Genomic DNA, 21,836 nt, shown 5'->3' with positions numbered 1-21,836 from the left:
TTTGGGGAATATGTGTGCATCCGCACAGAAGAAGAAGGTCATGGCCCGGTATTGCCAGAACTGTATACTTATATGGGTATGGTGTCTGTTCTTTCCGACATGTCCTAAAGAACAGACACCATATCCATATAAGTATATACTCAGCAGTGTCCCGGTATCTTCAAAGATGTAACATCAACCAAATGGATTGACCAGCAGAGTTCCCAGGCATAAATGCAATTGAGCATGCATGGTACCTATTGAAGGTGGCCACGGCACAGCGTCTAAATCCACCTGACTATCCTCAGGACTCAAAAGCCGCCATTGAGGAGTGGGACCTCATACCCCAAGGCAAACTCCTGATGTTCTTATGTAGAGGACGCCTCGAAGAGTGGAGGAACTCATCGGCGTGCGGGGAGGACTACTCACTACCAAAGGCTGATAATCAACATCATGAGATTTTCATTACTTTTGTTTTCAAGATGTACAGTTAGCGGAGGTCCTGCTTTGTTTTATAATGATTTTTTCTAACTAACCAAAATTGTTTTTGTTTTCAGAAGGAATTATGTTTATTTTGTTGATAAGATATCGTACAAACCTCAGTGGGTATATTACAAGAAATAATTGTAGTAAACTCTACGATATTCGAAACTTTTGTGGTGGTGCGCACAAAAAAAATTGTCTGTGGTACAGCACAACAAAAATTGTCTGTCGCACAGAAACAACAATTAAACGATCTTCTCTCAGAATACTCGACTGTTTTCGAGGAAAGACCAGGAAAAATGAAGAGAAATACCTGTCTTTTCGATATTTTTCCCCATGAACGATTTTGTCACAGCATCTATGAAGTTCCTTGGCATCAATGACCACCAGCCATATGTTTCGGGCTCTAAGAGTCCTTACTCGGCATGGACAGGTTATGAATTATTTCCCTTATTGTACAGCGATTGCGTTTCTGGGTGTAAATAAATCAGAGAATTCGTCGAGTCAGCGTTAATCTTCAGAGGGGACTCTGCAGAACGAGTGACTGCACAATCGTACATTTCGTATCGCGAGCAAGACTATCTCGAAATTTCTGGAGGGCACAGTGACAACTGGAAGTCTTCATGCAAGTGTCTACAGTACTTTCTGTCCACTGAATGTGCTCATCCAAAAAGTCACACCACGTTCTTCGTTATCTTCAGCTACGGTTTTGGGATGCCATGAAGAAAATTAAGAGGCAGTTTGTTGGACACCTCTTCGCATTTAACTTATATACTGAGTCTTGAACTGTTTAGCTACTGTAGACAAATCATCATTTATGTGGACGATGGCAGTATTGTTACACCAAGCATGACACTAATGTAAGGACAGAAGTTATCGGTATAGAAGTGAAAATTTCGGGAGGGCAGAATCGATGAGATGTCATTGACAAACAAGGAGAACTATGGCTGGTCCTGGACCAACCCCTGTGGAACTATTGGGGAAACATACTTCCAGGACGACTTTTCATTCTCACAGAACTTACACTGTTTCTCAAGTAGCTTCCATATCACTTCAGTTACCATTCTGAAAATGTATTTCCTCATCATTACGTCAAAGTTGGCTGTAACAAATGATATGCGAAATCTAGTTGTGTTAATTTTGTGGCCTCACGGTTGTCTGTAATACAAAGGGCGTTCGAAAAGTTTTAACAATCGTCTCTATTTTTTTTTTTATTTTTTGCAGTAGGGGAATGAAACTTTTTGCGAACATACTTGAAACATTTAGCTATAATTTGTTTATATAAAAGTATTTTCTTTTATTTACAGTGATCCATAATGGACCGTGAAGTAGATGTCAGTTTGCGACAACGATCGTGATGGAGTTCTTCTTCAAGATCGGCGGTGACTCTGCCACATCGATTCACAGGAAGTTTATGGGGAGGCCACACTGGATCTCTCTACACAATCTCTTTTCAATCACTTCCATGGTCTTCGTAGGTTAAGCTATTATTATTACCATTAGTAATTGTAGTAGTAGTAGTCGTCACTTTTATTATTGTTGTTGCATTTATTCCGGGCTGGATGTAGCTCTGGATGTCAGGCTGTCCTGTGAAAACATCTTCATACATTTAAATCTGCTGGCTGTAGTCAAGCCTTGGTCTCCTCCCCCATCCTCTCTCTCTCTCTCTCTCTCTCTCTCTCTCTCTCTCTCTCAAACACACACACATTTCCCTCCATTACCAAACTGACGACTTCTTGATGAGTAATTATACATCGTGTCACTCGATCCTTTCTTTTTGTCAAGTGATACCTTACCTTTATTCTCTCCACAACTCGATATTCGGTGCTTCTTTATTATTATTAGATCCGTCCATCTAATCTTCAGAATTTTTCTGTAGCACCACGTTTCAAAATATTCTATTCTCTTCCTGTACGAAATGCTCCCGTACAAGACTATACTCTAGAAAAATATGTTCAGAAGGATTTCCTAGCAGTAAAATTTATATTCGATGTTAACAAATTTTTCTTTTCAGATTATCTTCCTCCTATTGTCAGCATATTTATTTCCCCTGTACTTTGGTCATCGTCTGCTACTTTTAGTGTGATTTCCTAATCTAATTGTACTGATAAGTACGATGCTGAACGCCCTAAAAAACAACAGCGACTTCCTAATATAATTCCTCACCACTGCCTAGTTTAATTTCGCTAATTGCTGTTGCCCTTGTTTTATATTTGTTGATGTTCCTTTTATAATGTGTTGCAAGACACAACTAATTCCGTTCAACTGCTTTCCTAGTTCTTTTCCGTTTCTTTCAACGTTACGATGTCATTGACATAACACAAAGTTTCTGTTTTCGCCCTTACATTTCCATATTTCTCTTTAGTTCCTTCACTACTTGCTCAATGTACAGATTCAATAACGTCATGGACTAGAAGATAGTCTGACTCTGTTCTGAACCACTTCTTCCGTTTGGTGTCCATGTCCTTCAACTCTCTTAACAGCAGTCCAGTTTGTGTACAAGTTGCAAATAACCTTTCGCTCCCTTATTTTATCCCTACCGGCTTCGGAATATGAAAGCGTGTATTCACGTCAACATTGTCAAAATCTGTCTCTAAGTCTACAAAATCTGTAAACGTAATTTTGTCTTCCTTTAACCTTTTTTCTAAGTTACGTCGTAGGGTCGGTATTGCCTCACGCGTTCCTGCATGCCTCCGGAATCCAGACTGATCTTCCCTGAGATCGGCTTCTACCAGCTGTTCCATTCTTTCGTAAAGAATTCTGACCAGCAATTTGTAACTGTGAACTATTAAACTGACGGTTAGGTAATATTCACAGTTAAGGCACTACATCTATTACTCAATAAACTCTTCTTATTTTAACATGCCCATACTTTTCAATCGTCATTGCAAAAAAGTTTATTTTTCTGACCTACGCTTATCAAATATTAGACGTTGACAGAATAACTTAGGTCCTTTTCTTTCACGTAAGCTCGCGTGCGCTTCTAGTCCTTAAGCAGCATATACGCTACGTCCAAATTTTATTTTTTGTATATCTCAAGGAATAAATCAAACTCCCTGTGTCTGACAGCAGCATATACTTTACACTATATGTTTTCAGTACATTACTTCTTTTCACATCTGCATTTGGGGAGCAAAATAACTGATGATGGTCGAAGTAAAGAGGATATCAAATATAGACTGGCAATGGCAAGGAAAGCGTTTCTGAAGAAGAGAAATTTGTTAACATCGAGTATAGATTTAAGTGTCAGGAAGTCGTTTCTGAAAGTATTTGTATGGAGCGTAGCCATGTATGGAAGAGAAACATGGACGATAAATAGTTTGGACAAGAAGAGAATAGAAGCTTTCGAAATGTGGAGCTACAGAAGAATGCTGAAGATAAGGTGGGTAGATCATGTAACTAATGAGGAGGTATTGAATAGGATTGGGGAGAAGAGAAGTTTGTGGCACAACTTGACTAGAAGAAGGGATCGGTTGGTAGGACATGTTTTGAGGCATCAAGAGATCACCAATTTAGCATTGGAGGGCAGCGTGGAGGCTAAAAATCGTAGAGGGAGACCAAGAGACGAATACACTAAACAGATTCAGAAGGATGTAGGTTGCAGTAGGTACTGGGAGATGAAGATGCTTGCACAGGATAGAGTAGCATGGAGAGCTGCAACAAACCAGTCTCTGGAAGACCACAACAACAACAACAACAACAACAACAACGACATCTGCATATTCCAAGTATGTGGCAGCAACTGCTTATAGGAAGCTGATTATCGCATTGTCAACATGTCTTAAGGTAATTTGTTTGTTTATGGTAATTTTGAATTAGGATGTTTTTGGAACACGCTGTGATACGCTAATATATCATACAATGAAGAATGTTTACTTTATCACAATACAGCTATATAGGGTGAGTCAGAAAGAAAACTGAGCGAGGTGGCGCAGTGGTTTGACACTGGACTAGCATTCGGGAGGACGACAGTTCAATCCCGCGTCCGGCCATCCTGATTTAGGTTTTCCGTGATTTCCCTAAATCGCTCCAGGCAAATGCCGGGATGGTTCCTTTGAAAGGGCACGGCCGACTTTCTTCCCCATCTTTCCCTAATCCGATGAGACCGATGACCTCGCTGTCTGGTCTCCTTCCCCAAACAACCCAACCCAACTCAGAAAGAAAGGTACATGGGTTGAGGGGTTATACTGGTAATAATTATCAACGAAAAGAGTCATATGAACTTGTGTCCTGTTATTAACATTTTACGAGGAAAATAATGAAAACAGTTGGGAACAAGACAAGTGCAGGTGACAGTACATGAAACATTGTTTTCTCACAATATATGTTCCAGAAGTCCGCCATGAACGCATTTTGCAGCTGTTGCAGAGAGCTGCTCATCTGAACTCATTCTTATGGTCCTTTACTTGAGCTCACGCATGTAAAATACGAAGGAGAAGTTCCTCCTTTGTTTCCACACTGCGCTTATAGACTTCGCTCTTAGGCCAAGCAGTGATCTAACGGAGTAAGATCGGGTGACCTCAGTGGACAAGATATGACTCCATGGCGATCCAGGATACGTTCCATACATACATACAAACATACATACATGCATACATTAATCCTTGTTCCATAGCTTATGAATACAACATTTCGTAATGATGTGGAACGTGTCACTTTAACATAAGTTTTCTTTACACAAAATAATGAATGAATTAAATAAATTATTATTATTATTTTCTACAGTTACTACTTCATATCTAAGAATTCATCTATTGAGTAGATGGAGTTGTCATTCAGAAATTCTTTTAATTTGGTTTTAAATGTTGGTTGGCTATCTGTCAGGCTATTTGGCAAATGACCAAACCTTTTTTGTGGCAGCATAATTCACCCCTTTCTGTGCCAAAGTGAGATTTAATCCAGAATACTGAATCTCGTCCTTTCATCTAGTGTTGTAGTTTCATCTAGTGTTGTAGTTACAGCATAAGTAGCTGAACCTAACCGTTTCAGCAGATCATCGATGTGTTTCTTCCAGTTCAATTTCTCATTAATGCACACACCCAGAAATTTTGAGTATTCTGCCTTAGCAACACACTTCTGTTCATAGTCTTTATTTATCAATGGTGTTATGCCATTTACTGTACAGAATTGTATAAACCGTGTTTTCTCAAAATTTAGTGAGAGTTCATTTGCAGAGAACCACTCAATAATTTTCTGAAAGACATTATTTGCAATTTCCTCAGCTGATTCTTGCTTCGTAGGTGTGATTACTATACTTGTATCATCAGCAAAAAGAGCTAGCTTTGCATCTCCATGAATATAGAGTGGCAAGTCGTTAATATACAGGGTGATTCAGAAAGAATACCACAACTTTAAAAATGTGTATTTAATGAAAGAAACATAATATAACCTTCTGTTATACATCATTACAAAGAGTATTTAAAAAGGTTTTTTTCACTCAAAAACAAGTTCAGAGATGTTCAATATGGCCCCCTCCAGACACTCGAGCAATATCAACCCGATACTCCAACTCGTTCCACACTCTCTGTAGCATATCAGGCGTAACAGTTTGGATAGCTGCTGTTGTTTCTCGTTTCAAATCATCAATGGTGGCTGGGAGAGGTGGCCGAAACACCATATCCTTAACATACCCCCATAAGAAAAAATCGCAGGGGGTAAGAGCAGGGCTTCTTGCAGGCCAGTGATGAAGTGCTCTGTCACGGGCTGCCTGGCGGCCGATCCATCGCCTTGGGTAGTTGACGTTCAGGTTTCATAACTAACCTTTTTCGTAGGACTCTCCATACAGTTGATTGTGGAATTTGCAGCTCTCTGCTAGCTCTGCGAGTCGATTTTCCTGGGCTGCGAACAAATGCTTGCTGGATGCGTGCTACATTTTCATCACTCGTTCTCGGCCATCCAGACCTTTTCCCTTTGCACAAACACCCATTCTCTGTAAACTGTTTATACCAACGTTTAATACACCACCTATCAGGAGGTTTAACACCATACTTCGTTCGAAATGCACGCTGAAAAACTGTCGTCGATTCGCTTCTGCCGTACTCAATAACACAAAAAGCTTTCTGTTGAGCGGTCGCCATCTTAGCATCAACTGACGCTGACGCCTAGTCAACAGCGCCTCAAGCGAACAAATTTGCAACCAAATGAAACTTTATAGCTCCCTTAATTCGCCGACAGATAGTGCTTAGCTCTGCCTTTTGTCGTTGCAGAGTTTTAAATTCCTAAAGTTGTGGTATTCTTTTTGAATCACCCTGTATATTAAGAACAATAAGGGACACAAGACTGAAACCTGTGGGACACCGTTCTTGATACTTCCCCAGTTAGAGGACTCTGCTGGTTTTTGCAGACTATCTTTACTGTTAATTTCACCCTTCTTCATTCTTCCAGTCAAGTGTGAATTACACCATTTGTGAACTGTCCCACTCATACCACAATACTTAAGCTTATATAGAAGAATTTCATGATTCACACAATCGAAAGCCTTTGAGAGATCACAAAATATCCCAATGGGTGATGTTCAATTATTCAATGCATTTAATATTTGATCAGTGAAAGCGTATGTAGCACTTTCTGTTGGTTTAACAATAGCGTATTTCAGTCTATCTGGAAAAATGCCCTGTATCAGTGAGCTACTACATATGTGGCTGAGAATCCTACTTATTTGTTGGGAATAAGCTTTTAGTACTCTGTTGAAAATGCCATCAATTCAATGTGAGCTTTTACTTTTGAGTGAATTTATTATTTTCCTAATTTCAATAGGAGAGGTGGGTTGAATTTCAATTTTATCAAACTGCATAGGTACTGTCTCTTCCATATCATGCCTTGCATTTTCTAATGAATAGTTCGATCCTATTTTCTCTACAACACTTACGAATTGTTTATTAAAAATGTTTTCTACTTCTGACTTCTTGTTAACATTGTGTTTGGTAGAAATACAGTCTTCCTGTGCTCTCAGTTGCCCTGTTTCCCCTTTCACAATGTTCCAAATTGTTTCAATTTTATTATCAGGTGTGTTAATCCCAGATATAATGCACATACTTCTGGAATTTTTAATAACTTTTCTTAATAGAATGTGGTAGCTTTTATAATGTGTCACTGTTTTGGGATCATTACTCCTCCTATCTATAAGACACATTTCCCTTTTCTGTTTACAAGATATTTCTATCCCTTTAGTAAGCTATGGCTTTTTACATTGTTTCTTACAATTATATTTCACTGTTTTCTTAGGGAAACTGTTTTCAAATATACTCAAAAAGGTATCATGAAATAGGTTATATTTTAAATTACCATCATGTTCCCTGTACACCTCATCCCAGTCTAACTGTTGCAAGCTTTCCCTAAAATTCTGAATTGTTAAATCGTTCATGAACGCACTATTTTGGAGGACTGTTTTGCATTACTGTATGGAGCTATATCATCACTGTAACTAGCTGTGCACCATGATCAGACAGACCGTTCTTAACAGGAAAAGTTCAGTGAGATACTGTGTCACTGGCCGTACATGCAAGATCTGTATCGTGCTGAAAGTGCATACGACGTCGTGTTACCAAAAGGAATATCCTCCAAGTATTCTGATAACACATTTTCAAGGAAGTGAAGATACTGTACGCCATAAAGACCGTCATTTAAAACAACTGGACCGATGAGTTGGTCATCAATAATACCATTCCAGACATTCGCTGAGAAATGTCATTGACATGTCAGGCGCGTAATGGGGCCCCTTAGGGATATGGCAGCAAGAGAGGGGAAGAAAACCAATGTGCACTCCGTGTGCATACCGGGCTGAGTCATTCCAGATGTGGAAAGGGTCCTTCCGGATGCCATGAAGGGTACAGGGTGCACCCATCTGCAGGTGATCGCTCATGTCGGCATCAATTATGTGTGTCGCTATGGATCGGAGGAAATCCTCTCTGGCTTCCGGGGGCTATCTGATTTGGTGAAGACTGCCAGTCTCGCTAATGGGACGAAAGCAGAGCTCACCATCTGCAGCATCGTCGACAGGACTGACTGCAGACCCTTGGTACAGAGCCGAGTGGAGGGTCTGAATCAGAAGCTGAGACGGTTCTGCGACCATGTAGGCTGCAGATTCCTCGACTTGCGCCATAGGGTGGTGGGGTTTCGGGTTCCGCTGGATAGGTCAGGAGTCCACTACACGCAGCAGGCGGCTACACGGGTAGGAGGGGTTGTGTGGCGTGGACTGGGTGGTTTTTTAGGTTAGATGGCCTCGGGCAAGTAAAGAAGGGCAACAGCCTCAAAGGGTGCGGGGCAAAGTCAGGACATGCGGGGACCAAGCAGCAATCGGTATTGTAATTTTAAACTGTCGAAGCTGCATTGGTAAAGTACCGGAACTTCAAGCGCTGATAGAAAGCGCCGAAGCTGAAATCGTTATAGGTACAGAAAGCTGGCTGAAGCCAGAGATAAATTCTGCCGAAATTTTTACAAAGGCACAGACGGTGTTTAGAAAGGATAGATTGCATGCGACCGGTGGTGGAGTGTTTGTCGCTCTTAGTAGTAGTTTATCCTGTAGTGAAGTAGAAGTGGATAGTTCCTGTGAATTATTATGGGTGGAGGTTACACTCAACAACCGAGCTAGGTTAATAATTGGCTCCTTTTACCGGCCTCCCGACTCAGCAGCATTAGTTGCAGAACAACTGAGAGAAAATTTGGAATACATTTCACATAAATTTTCTCAGCATGTTATAGTCTTAGGTGGAGATTTCAATTTACCAGATATAGACTGGGACACTCAGATGTTTAGGACGGGTGGTAGGAACAGAGCATCGAGTGACATTACACTGAGTGCACTATCCGAAAATTACCTCGAGGAATTAAACAGAGAACCGACTCGTGGAGATATCATCTTGGACCTACTGATAACAAACAGACCCGAACTTTTCGACTCTGTAAGTGCAGAACAGGGAATCAGTGATCATAAGGCCATTCCAGCATCTCTGAATATGGAAGTTAATAGTAATATAAAAAAAGGGAGGAAGGTTTATCTGTTTAGCAAGAGTAATAGAAAAGCAGATTTCAGACTACCTAACAGATCAAAACGAAAATTTCTGTTCCGACACTGACAATGTTGAGTGTTTATGGAAAAAGTTAAAGGCAATCGTAAAATGCGTTTTAGAGAGGTACGTGCCGAGTAAAACTGTGAGGGACGGGAGAAACCCACAGTGGTTCAACAACGAAGTTAGGAAACTACTGCGAAAGCAAAGAGAACTTCACTGCAAGTTTAAACGCAGCCAAAACCTCTTAGACAAACAGAAGCTAAACGATGTCAAAGTTAGTGTAAGGAGGGCTATGCGTGAAGCGTTCAGTGAATTCGAAAGTAAAATTCTATGTACCGACTTGACAGAAAATCCTATGAAGTTCTGGTCTTACGTTAAATCAGTAAGTGGCTCGAAACAGCATATCCAGACACTCCGGGATGGCATTGAAACAGAGGATGAAACGGGTAAAGCTGAAATACTAAACACCTCTTTCCAATGCTGTTTCACAGAGGAAGACCGCACTGCAGTTCCTTCTCTAAATCCTCGCACAAACGAAAAAATGGCTGTCATCAAAATAAGTGTCCAAGGAATAGAAAAGCAACTGGAATCACTTAACAGAGGAAAGTCCACTGGACCTGACGGGATACCAGTTCGATTCTACACAGAGTACGCGAAAGAACTTGCCCCCCTTCTAACAGCCGTGTACCGCAAGTCTCTAGAGGAGCGGAAGGTTCCAAATGATTGGAAAAGAGCACAGGTAGTCCCAGTCTTGAAGAAGGGTCGTCGAGCAGATGCGCAAAACTATAGACCTATATCTCTGACATCGATCTGTTGTAGAATTTTAGAACATGCTTTTTGCTCGAGTATCATGTCGTTTTTGAAAACCCAGAATCTACTCTGCAGGAATCAACATGGATTCCGGAAACAGCGATCGTGTGAGACCCAACTCGCTTTATTTGTTCATGAGACTCAGAAAATATTAGATGCAGGCTCCCAGGTAGATGCTATTTTCCTTGACTTCCGGAAGGCGTTCGATACAGTTCCGCACTGTCGCCTGATAAACAAAGTAAGAGCCTACGGAATATCAGACCAGCTGTGTGGCTGGATTGAAGAACTTTTAGCAAACAGAACACAGCATGTTGTTATCAATGGAGAGACGTCTACAGACGTTAAACCAACCTCTGGCGTGCCACAGGATAGTGTTATGGGACCATTACTTTTCACAATATATATAAATGACCTAGTAGATAGTGTCGGAAGTTCCATGCGGCTTTTCGCGGATGATGCTGTAGTATACAGAGAAGTTGCAGCATTAGAAAATTGTAGCGAAATGCAGGAAGATCTGCTGCGGATAGGCACTTGGTGCAGGGAGTGGCAACTGACCCTTAACATAGACAAATGTAATGTATTGCGAATACATAGAAAGAAGGATCCTTTAGTGTATGATTACATGATAGCGGAACAAACACTGGTAGCAGTTACTTCTGTAAAATATCTGGGAGTATGCGTGCGGAACGATTTGAAGTGGAATGATCATATAAAATTAATTGTTGGTAAGGCGGGTACCAGGTTGAGATTCATTGGGAGAGTCCTTAGAAAATGTAGTCCATCAACAAAGGAGGTGACTTACAAAACACTCGTTCGATCTATACTTGAGTATTGCTCATCAGTGTGGGATCCGTACCAGATCGGGTTGACGAAGGAGATAGAGAAGATCCAAAGAAGAGCGGCGCGTTTCGTCACAGGGTTATTTGGCAACCGTGATAGCGTTACGGAGATGTTTAGCAAACTCAAGTGGCAGACTCTGCAAGAGAGGCGCTCTGCATCGCGGTGTAGCTTGCTCGCCAGGTTTCGAGAGGGTGCGTTTCTGGATGAGGTATCGAATATATTGCTTCCCCCTACTTATACCTCCAGAGGAGATCACGAATGTAAAATTAGAGAGATTCGAGCGCGCACGGAGGCTTTCAGACAGTCGTTCTTCCCGCGAACCATACGCGACTGGAACAGGAAAGGGAGGTAATGACAGTGGCACGTAAAGTGCCCTCCGCCACACACCGTTGGGTGGCTTGCGGAGTATAAATGTAGATGTAGATGTAGAAGGTCTGTCACGACAGACAAATCTACGTAGCGTAATGTCGCTTTGTTTATATTCGCACGTAAGTTATGGTGATGAACGACATGCGACTGATGCTCGTGATTTTCAAAAATCTGTATGTCGGTTATTGTTGAGAAAAGCGCACACATTCATTTTTTTTTGTTCGGAATCACGAATATTAACACCCCTTAAACCATGTACCTTTCCTCCTGACTCACCTAGCATATTTTTTTCGATGTAGCACTGAGGCTGCGACTGGCATAGACCTATTCTTTCATATTCCTGTGACACTGATTTGTCAATTTTTAGATGTTCAGTAATCTTCAGTTTTCTCAGTATTGCACATATTTCAGCTATTTTCTAACATAAAATACACTCATGTTCAGAATGAACAGGATGGCTTGAACGACTAGAGGTAGAGCGTTCATATTCACAGGACATGTACATTAGTATGCAGAAATGATTAGCATTTGAATAATGTCGGCCTGCGCGGGGGGGGGGGGGGGGGGGAGGTGCTGGGCAGACGTGACAGGGAGTGGGGAAGGCAGAGGGGGGGAATACAAAAGGACTGGGGGGGGGTGAGGGCAGGTAGGGAGAAAAACATGATGGAAGGGGGGGAAAGGACGGAGGAAAGGAGGGGGGTGAGGATCAGAGTCGATGGGAGGGATAAATGGATGGAGCATCATCTGGGAGGGGGAGTTGATGGAAGCCACCTTCAGAAAGGAAATGAAGGGTGTAGAGATGGAGGGTAGGGGGGACACAACAGTGATAGCGTGGCAGGGGGTGGGGATGGGAGAGGAGAGCAGCAACCAGGGTGTGAGGGGGATCAAGGCGGCGGGAGGTGTAGAGTATGCAGAGATGTTCGAGGAATAGGAGCAGATGGGGGAAAGGAATGAGGTCATAGAAGATCTGCGTGGGGGACGGGAGGTGTGTACTGAAGGCGAGGCGGAGTGCATCACTCTCAAGGATCTGGAGGAAGTTATAGAATTTTTGGGGGGCAGATATGCAGGCGGGACTGGCATAACAGAGGATGGGACAGATTAAGGATTTGTAGGTGTGGAGGACGTTAGAGGGTTGCGACCCCCATGTCCGGCCAGAGAGGAGTTTGAAGAGTCGGAGGCGGTTGTGGGCCTTGGATTGGATGGAGCGGAGATGAGAGATCCAGGTCAAACAAATTTTGAATTTAGGGTTTAATTCTTACTTTTACCAAAATACAGCATTGAGAACTAATACAAACTTTTTCTTCCATAATTGACTAGGATAAGTAATGAAAACATTAGAATTGACAGCGTTGTGTGGGAGGTCCGCTTTCAGTAGTAGAACTCGCGGTCCACCCAGCCGCCCGGGTGCTTGCGGATGAGGTAGCGGCGCACCTCGTCGTAGAAGAGGATGAGCAGCGCCCAGGGCAAGCCGCACAGCCACAGCTCGGGCCGCAGCGGGCGCAGGCGCAGCGTCGTGTTGACGCCGGGCGTGTACACCATGAAGCACGCCATGGCCGAGCACACGAGCAGGCCCAGGTTGAGCGGCCAGTTGCGCATGCCCTGCTGCAGCAGCGACACCTTGCGCGTCTTGCAGATCAGCAGGTCGGCCCACTGCACGACCACGATGGCCACGAAGAACGCCGTGTGGCACATGTACTCCAGGTCCTTGCGCGCCTCGAACGTCCACTCGCGGCCCCACGAGTCCTGTAGGTCCTTGATGCCCTTCGCGTTCCACTCCTGCCGCACAGAGTTTTTTCTGTATACAATAGCTCCCTACTTAGCAATCATATACAACCGCTCGCTCACCGATAGATCTGTACCTACAGATTGGAAAATTGCGCAGGTCGCACCAGTGTTTAAGAAGGGTAGTAGGAGTAATACATCGAACTACAGACCTATATCATTGACGTCGGTTTGCAGTAGGGTTTTGGAGCATATACTGTATTCAAACATTATGAATCACCTCGAAGGGAACGATCTATTGATACGTAATCAGCATGGTTTCAGAAAACATCGTTCTTGTGCAACGCAGCTAGCTCTTTATTCGCACGAAGTAATGGCTGCTATCGACAGGGGATCTCAAGTTGATTCCGTATTTCTAGATTTCCGGAAAGCTTTTGACACCGTTCCTCACAAGCGACTTCTAATCAAGCTGCGGGCCTATGGGGTATCGTCTCAGTTGTGCGACTGGGTTCATGATTTCCTGTCAGGAAGGTCGCAGTTCGTAGTAATAGACAGCAAATCATCGAGTAAAACTGAAGTGATATCAGGTGTTCCCCAGGGAAGCGTCCTGGGACCTCTGCTGTTCCTGATCTATATAAATGACCTGGGTGACAATCTGAGCAGTTCTCTTATGTTGTTCGCAGATGATGCTGTAATTTACCGTCTAGTAAGGTCATCCGAAGACCAGTATCAGTTGCAAAGCGATGTAGAAAAGATTGCTGTATGGTGTGGCAGTTGACGCTAAATAACGAAAAGTGTGCGGTGATCCACATTAGTTCCAAAAGAAATCCGTTGGAATTCGATTACTCTATAAATAGTACAATTCTGAAGGCTGTCAATTCAACTAAGTACCTGGGTGTTAAAATTACGAACAACTTCAGTTGGAAAGACCACATAGACAATGCTGTCGGAACGCGAACCAAAAGTTGCGTTTCATTGGCAGGACACTTAGAAGATGTAACAAGTCCACCAAAGAGACAGCTTACACTATACTCGTTCGTCCTCTGTTAGAATATTGCTGCGCGATGTGGGATCCTTACCAGGTGGGATTGACGGAGGACATCGAAAGGGTGCAAAAAAGGGCAGCTCGTTTTGTATTATCACGTAGTAGGGGAGAGAGTGTGGCAGATATGATACGCGAGTTGGGATGGAAGTCATTAAAGCAAAGACGTTTTTCGTCGCGGCGAGATCTATTTACGAAATTTCAGTCACCAACTTTCTCTTCCGAATACGAAAATATTTTGTTGAGCCCAACTTACACAGGTAGGAACGATCATCAAAATAATATAAGAGAAATCAGAGCTCGAACAGAAAGGTTTAGGTGTTCGTTTTTCCCGCGCGCTGTTCGGGAGTGGAATGGTAGAGAGATAGTATGATTGTGGTTCGATGAACCCTCTGCCAAGCACTTAAATGTGAATTGCAGAGTAATCATGTAGATGTAGATGTAGATGTAATTTCATTCCCCTCGCCCCATATGTAAAGGAAATGAAAACAAAATTTGTGGCTGCCTTTTATTTTAAACTAAAAATCAAAGACGAACAGTTACAGCACTTCGAGCACCGCATTTTCCATATGATCTGAATGAACTGCACAAGAATGAAAGATATTGCTGTAGCAGAGAGTATATTCTATTGGTGTGAGGGCTGTGGGTAGGAAGATGGGGGTGTGTTACAGAGAGAAGCAATGGAGAAAAGATTTAGGAGCCGAGGTGGATAGTGAGAAATACAGTCTGTGGAAAAGGCAGAGGATGAGGCATAGCGTGACATGTGGGTAGGGCAGTGGTTGCAAGAGGAAAGGGATGGGGTTGGGTGGAGACGGAAAGGAGAGAGGAGCCCTGACGTGGATTGAAAAGAAATGACAGTTAAATCGAGACCTTAAGCTGTCGACAGGCGTTGCTATGCATCAATGGGGACAGTTGAAAATGTGTGCCCCACCGGGACTCGAACCCGTGATCTTAAATGGCAGACGCTCCATCCATCTGAGCCACCAAGGGCACAGAGGTTAGAGCGACTGCAGGGACTTATCACTTGCACACTCCCCGTGAGACCCACATGTCCGAAAGGTTAAGGTTAACCGTCCATTGGCCTCCTTCTTCTGTGCAGATGTACACGCATTGCCCGAACTCTAACGGGACTCGGTAAGATTGTCTGCCGCGAGTAATGAGTGTAATGGCCAGGGGCACTACGAATGTAGTGTGTGGACATTAAGTTGGGAATGTGGGTCTCACGGGAAGGGTGCAAGGGATACGTCCCTGCAGGCGCTCTGTCCTCTCTGCCCTCGGTGGCTCAGATCGATAGAGCGTCTGCCACGTAAGCAGGAGATCCCGGGTTCGAGTCCCGGTCGGGGCACACATTTTCAACTGTTCCCGTTGATGTATATCAACGCCTGTCGGCAGCTAAAGGTCTTGACTGAATTATTTCATTCTAGAGAGCTGCACGGTCGCGGTCACAGCTGCAATCATATGGATTGGGAGAGGTGGGGAAGAGTTAAAGTTGGTAGGAGGAATAAATATCAGGGCGGATCTCATTGTAGGGGAGAGGGAGTTCGTTGAAGTTGCGTTGGAATAGGATATGGAGTGTTTGTAGGTGTATAGATCGAGGGATGTGTTTGTGAAGACGCGGTAGCATGTTACGGTTAGTGGTTGGAGAGGAGACAATGGGGTTATTCGAAACTAGTGTGCGGACAGTATAGGAGATGGGCAGGTCTTCGATGTCGGTGAGGAGAGGTGGAAATTTGATGAGACGGTAGAGGAACCATGTGGGAAAAGGTAAACGGACGCGGAAAGTGAGACGGAGTGCATGGCGTTCGAAGACTGGAGGGATTTATAGGACTTTGGTGGACAGTGATTCGTGCAACATTTGCATAACAAAGGATGGGTCAGATCAGGGTTTTGTAGGTGTGGAGAATAGTGGAGGGGTGTAATCCCGAAGTTCAGCCTGTTAGTAGCTTTAGTAGTTCAGTCTATTGTGGGCTTTCTGTTTCACGATCAGTAGGTGAGTGTTCCACGTTAGTTGCTGGTCGAGGGTTAATCAAATGGTTGAAATGGCTCTATGCACATGTGTGGTTATCAGTCCCATTGACGTAGAACTACTTAAACATAACTAACCTAAGGACATCACACACATCAATGCCCAAGGCAGGATTCGAACCTGCGACCGTAGCAGCCGCGTGGTTCCGAACTGAAGCGCCTAGAACCACTCGGCCACTGCGGTCAGCGTGAGGGTTAGTCCAAGGTGTTAAATAAGCTGGATAGGACGGTTGTAAATGGTGAGGTAGAAGCTGCACAAACCGAAACGCATCGAGTTATAAGACCTGTACCCGATAGTCGGTGGAGTACTTCCATATTCTACGGAACAAGTAGGCGATATTTCGCTACGACATGCAACATGTCAATCTCTTTACAAAAAATCATATGTTTTATCGTTCAAAATATAGCTAAATTACGATCATTCTTAAAATATACACTGATTATATCATTCAAAGCATCGTTGAACATTCTCGGTACACCTACCGCTTTCATTCTCTGCGACTTTCGTCACGAAAGCAAATCATTGTCAAAGAAGTAAACGGAAATATGGAGGCAGTAGTGGCTCGTTGCAGTGGACACTGTAACATCACAGTTATGTTTGTTTTAGGATAACAGTGTCTTATAATTTCTCAAATGACACCATATTCGCCACCGACGATTTCAATTTCAACATTTCGTCTTGCAATTAATACCATGGGTTATATAGCAGTAAAATTTGGTAACAGTTCTGCATTTACGTGTTTCTTTCACGATATGTTCTCGCAACAAGATGGTGTACTGTATACGTCATACAGATAATGTATCTGGCGAATGGTAGTGCCAACGCAACTTCAACCGACTCTCCTCTCCCAGGTAATGAAATCCGCTCCGATATTTATCCATCCTACCAGCTATAGCTTTCGGTGCTTATTTTATTTCATCTTGTAACATCATAGATTAAGGGTCGACCTGCGACAGCAATCGCACAACTTGCGTACGGGCCGCTAGACGCCGCCGCGAGCGCTAAGAGTGCATTGCGGTCGCAGGCGCGCCTGTTGCGTACGGGCCGCGAGGTGCCGCCACGAGCGCAACCGTATAAAAGTGCCGACGGAGTTCGGCCAGCTCTCCTTTCGCTGGCATCTCATTTTTGCCTGTTCTCTTATTTGCTTAGTTGCTTAGCTCTTATTCGTTTATGGCTCATGTTACTGTGCTCTCTTTCAGCCATTCTGATTGTTTTGATTTACTCCCAATTGAGAAGTGCTCATTTTGCCATTTCACTTTTGCATATTTCTCATTTTGCTAATAATATGCTCCTTAGCTTTTCACAGTTGAATTGATTAACATAGTCTCATGTACTGTTTGTTCATTTCAGCTTGTTCATATTTTGATGTTCTTTAAATATTGTAATAATTATCGGAAGCATTTCTTTCCTTAAACTTGTGTAAAGTATTCTCATTGTAGGATTTGTTCTGTGACACAGGTGTAAGGTTTTGAATATAAATTATATACGAAATTGTGCTATAAAAGGAATTTATTTTTTCAGTTTGTACTACATCAGACGACAATTTTGTGATATGAGGGAGAAAATTGAGGGGCGACCCATGGCAATAGTCTTAAGTGATCCCCTTTAAAAATAAAAATTTGTGTGACACTGAGGGACGTGACACTGTAGGCACCGAAAAATTACACGTCACAATCTCCCTCTTCATTTCTCCTGATACCTCGGTCCTGCTCACTCACCAGCCTGATTCCTCCTTTCCGGCTTCCCTAGTACACACCTTACCAATTACCCTCATTCTATAGATACCACACAACGGCTTATAAATTTATACCCACCATAATCCAAACGCTTAATCTGCCCACAGCTTCTTCACCCTGCGAAGGTCTTTCAGCTGTGGAGTGAAAGTGATGCGAAGTGTTTCATTTTAACGAACGTTGCCGTTTCATTTTCATTTTAAAGTTTTAAATGTCCATTTTTCTATTTCTATCTTTATCTGTCATACTTTTTATGTTCCTCTTTAACCGAAGGAAACCACTCTGTATATTTGTAATCAACTCTACTTTCTATTTTATAATATTTTTAACTTTTTGCATTTATAAATATGTTTTCTCATTTCTTCATTAACTTCTGTAAATGCCCTAGGCTGGAGAGTTGGGTGGATACTGCTGACAGCCCCCCCCCCCCCCCCCCGTCCTTCTCCATCCCTCCCATACGGAAAGAGGGGAGATAAAACAACAAAAAAGAAAAAAAATGCTTACGTAAGCCATAGAGGCTCACATCTTTCTTATTTAATTCATTTTTGTTCACAAATGCTTTCTTTTCAACACGTGAGCGCTTTTAGATTAATTATTAACCCGAACTTTTCATTGATGTACTGCAAAACATATAAGTTTTTGTAAGTGATGTGTGTAACTTTTAAGTATATACTCATTCCAGCTTTGAGCAGTTAAAATGACTTAATGCCCAAACTGCAATCTTGGAAATTGTAGTAAATATTTCAGCCGATGGTGAATATGACGCAATTTAAAAAAATTGCACGAGACCGTGATAACACAATAAATAGAATTGTGGTGTTATAGTGCACATTGCAATCAGGTCCTATTGGATCAGCGTCTTCTCGTTACTTTTACAAAAGTTAGTTGCTTTCTTGTCGAAGGCAATGTTCGATATTGACAAAAGTTCAGTATGTCATAGAGAATTGACGCAACAAGTGCACTGCGAGCAGTTAATACAACAAGGTCCATTCACAACTCACAGGACAATAAAGATCTCATCTACACTATTTCATGCATTACACTCTTCAAATATGCGAAACAACATTGTTCCTTCACATTTTATGGTGCCATCTACTCACTCTGCACAAAATCGTCATTCCCGCCTTTTCTCATCTCAGAATACATAAAATAATTCCCTTGTTCAAAATGTTCAAATGTGTGTGAAATCTAATGGGACTTAACTGCTAAGGTCGTCAGTCCCTAAGCGTACACACTACTTAACCTAAATTATCCTAAGGACAAACACACACACCCATGCCCGGGGGAGGACCCGAACCTCCGCCGGGACCAGCCGCACAGTCCATGACTGCAGCGCCTTATACCGCTCGGCTAATACCGCGTAATTCCCTTGTTCCTACTACAAATTCGTTAAGCTACATTTTCTGCTCACATCCCTTCATTTCATTTATAATTCACCCACGAAACAGGTAGCTTCAAAACCTTCGTTCGATCGATCTTGAATACAGTATAGGAGTGTGGTACCGTTAACAGATAGGATCAATGAAGGACACGGAAATACCGAATAAGAGCTTGTTTCGTCGTATCACAGTTTCGCGAAAATGGTCGCCCAGATGCACTTGCCCAGTTCGTAGACGTCCGTTTAGCTGGAGTACAGCCATCAGTGAACTGCTGATTTCTCTTCCGCATCTGTCGCAAAGCGTTGGCCGGCCAGAAATTACTTCATGGGACCAAACAAATGAAACCCCGACGGTGCACAATGCGAACTGTATGGTGGACACTGGAGCACCTCCCATCAAAATTTGGCGATTTCCTCACGAACTAGAGCAGCAACATGGGGACGAGCATTGTCGTGAAAAAGTCTGACATCATCAGCATTAATGTTGTGGCGTTTGTCACGAATGGCACGACGCAACTTAACTGAAGTTTTTATGTGGGTTGTGGGATTGACTGTGGTCCCGCATTCAGCAAAGTCCACCAATAACACACCACGCATATCCCAGAACTCTGTCACAAGGACTTCGTAGCAGACTGAGACACTTTGAATTTTGTTCGTCCTGGGGAACCAGCACGTTTTCACTCCATAGAGACGCCTCCTTGGTTTCGGACGTGCAGTGGTACGCCCACGACGCATCACCAGTGATGATTTCTTTCATAAAGTCACGCCCTTCTGCGTCATAACGCGTTAAGTGATCCAAGCTTGTCATCATTCGCTGGCCCTTGTAATTGTCTGTCAGGTTCTTGGGCACCCAGCGTCCACTAACTTTACGAAATTTCAACGCATCATGAACGACATCGTACACCGCACCATAGGAGATACTGAACTGCTGCGATAATGTCCGCAGCCGCTCACGAAGGTCGTTCAGATTTGCTGCCTCAGTGTCTCCGACAGTCTGCGGGATTGCAACTATAACCGGCCGCCCGGAGCGTGCCGAATCACTAAGGTTCACACGGCCCTCTTGGAAGAATGCACGCCACATCACTTAAAATTTCCAGGATCATAATGCACACCAACTGGAGACATTGCTACCGTCCATACAGCCGATTCCACACAAGTAACGCATGTCCCTGTGAATTTCACTCGGTTTATGTCCTTTGCTCCACAAATATCGAACTACTTCGCTGCTCTTCACAAGTTGACGTCAGTAACATTTGCGCCATTTTCGTTTCGCAGTTCACGCTTCTGTCGTTAGAGATACTCATGAAATAAAAGAATACCCTCTGTAGCGCAAACTTCAGACTGTATCACCGTGAAATTTTGACTCCACATGGAATATCAGGGGCCCGCATCTCGTGGTCGTGCGGTAGCGTTCTCGCTTCCCACGCCCGGGTTCCCGGGTTCGATTCCCGGCGGGGTCAGGGATTTTCTCTGCCTCGTGATGGCTGGGTGTTGTGTGCTGTCCTTAGGTTAGTTAGGTTTAAGTAGTTCTAAGTTCTAAGGGACTGATGACCATAGATGTTAAGTCCCATAGTGCTCAGAGCCATTTGAACCATTTGGAATATCAGGGGAGAGAAAAATACGTATTTGTGTGTTACTATCCGATCCTATCTCGTATTTATCCCAATCTTGTTTCAGCCCATCCCATCCTCCCCCTATCTGCGTCCATATCTGTCTTCTCCCTCCCTCTTCCTTCCATCTTCTCCTATCCCGTTTTCTCTCCACGTCGTGACCCCTACCCCATAGGAGGCGGCTGGTTCTTATCCTCTCAGTACTTCCTTCCAGACAGTAAGTGGTATGCATACCAAGTTTCGCTGAAATCGATCAGGGTGTTTAGGAGGAGCTTTTCATCGGTAGCTTTTCCCAAGTATGCATGTGTCATATTTATATATACACTGCTGGCCACCGTAAATGCAACACCCTGAAGGAGGCATCCGAATCAAGTGAAATTTACACCATGGGTTTGCAGCGATGAGATATGCAACTGATTAGAATTTCAGCGCAGACGCACATCACGCGCGCCTGTGGCGCCACCTCATAGCGCCATTTAAGGCTTGGCGATTTCGACGAGTGTACGTTCGGCACGTGTGTTTACCTTGTGGTTGTTTCACAAGACGATCAGTTATGCCTCGTAGACAACAGTGAACATCTTTTGATCAAGTATCCGAGTTCGACAGAGGAAGAATAGTGGCTTACCGAGATTGTGGATTATCATACAGAGAAATCGCTAGTCGTGTTGGACGAAACCAAACAACTGTAATGCGGATATGTAACCGTTGGGTGCAGGAGGGTACGACGGACCGACGTGGTCGATCGCATTCACCTCGGTGCACCACTGCACGTGCTGATAGGCAAATTGTGCGCATGGCAGTGACGGATCGCTCAGTGACATCCCGAACCATAGCAC

The 21,836-nt window shown here is 43.4% G+C and overlaps 1 protein-coding gene and 1 non-coding gene across 2 annotated transcripts in view; one reads left to right on the top strand and one right to left on the bottom strand.

Annotated features, from left to right (window-relative positions):
* Positions 1-12,857: 12,857 nt before the first annotated feature.
* The window catches only part of LOC124608032 (sodium/potassium-transporting ATPase subunit alpha-2-like), a 166,368-nt gene continuing 157,389 nt past the window's right edge, over positions 12,858-21,836 (bottom strand). Inside the window, exon 10 of the mRNA XM_047139958.1 lies at positions 12,858-13,265. Within this exon, the coding sequence (XP_046995914.1) occupies positions 12,858-13,265 (408 nt within the window). The remainder of the gene's footprint in view (positions 13,266-21,836) is intronic.
* Trnat-cgu lies at positions 15,524-15,598 on the top strand. Its single transcript has one exon. It is a non-coding gene; the product is annotated as a tRNA-Thr (tRNA).

The sequence above is a fragment of the Schistocerca americana genome, chromosome 1, assembly GCF_021461395.2.
Source record: "Schistocerca americana isolate TAMUIC-IGC-003095 chromosome 1, iqSchAmer2.1, whole genome shotgun sequence".
In the NCBI taxonomy this organism is placed as follows: Eukaryota; Metazoa; Arthropoda; class Insecta; order Orthoptera; family Acrididae; genus Schistocerca; species Schistocerca americana.
The sequence above is the reverse complement of the archived record's forward strand: the minus strand, read 5'-3'. Positions and strand labels throughout refer to the sequence as shown.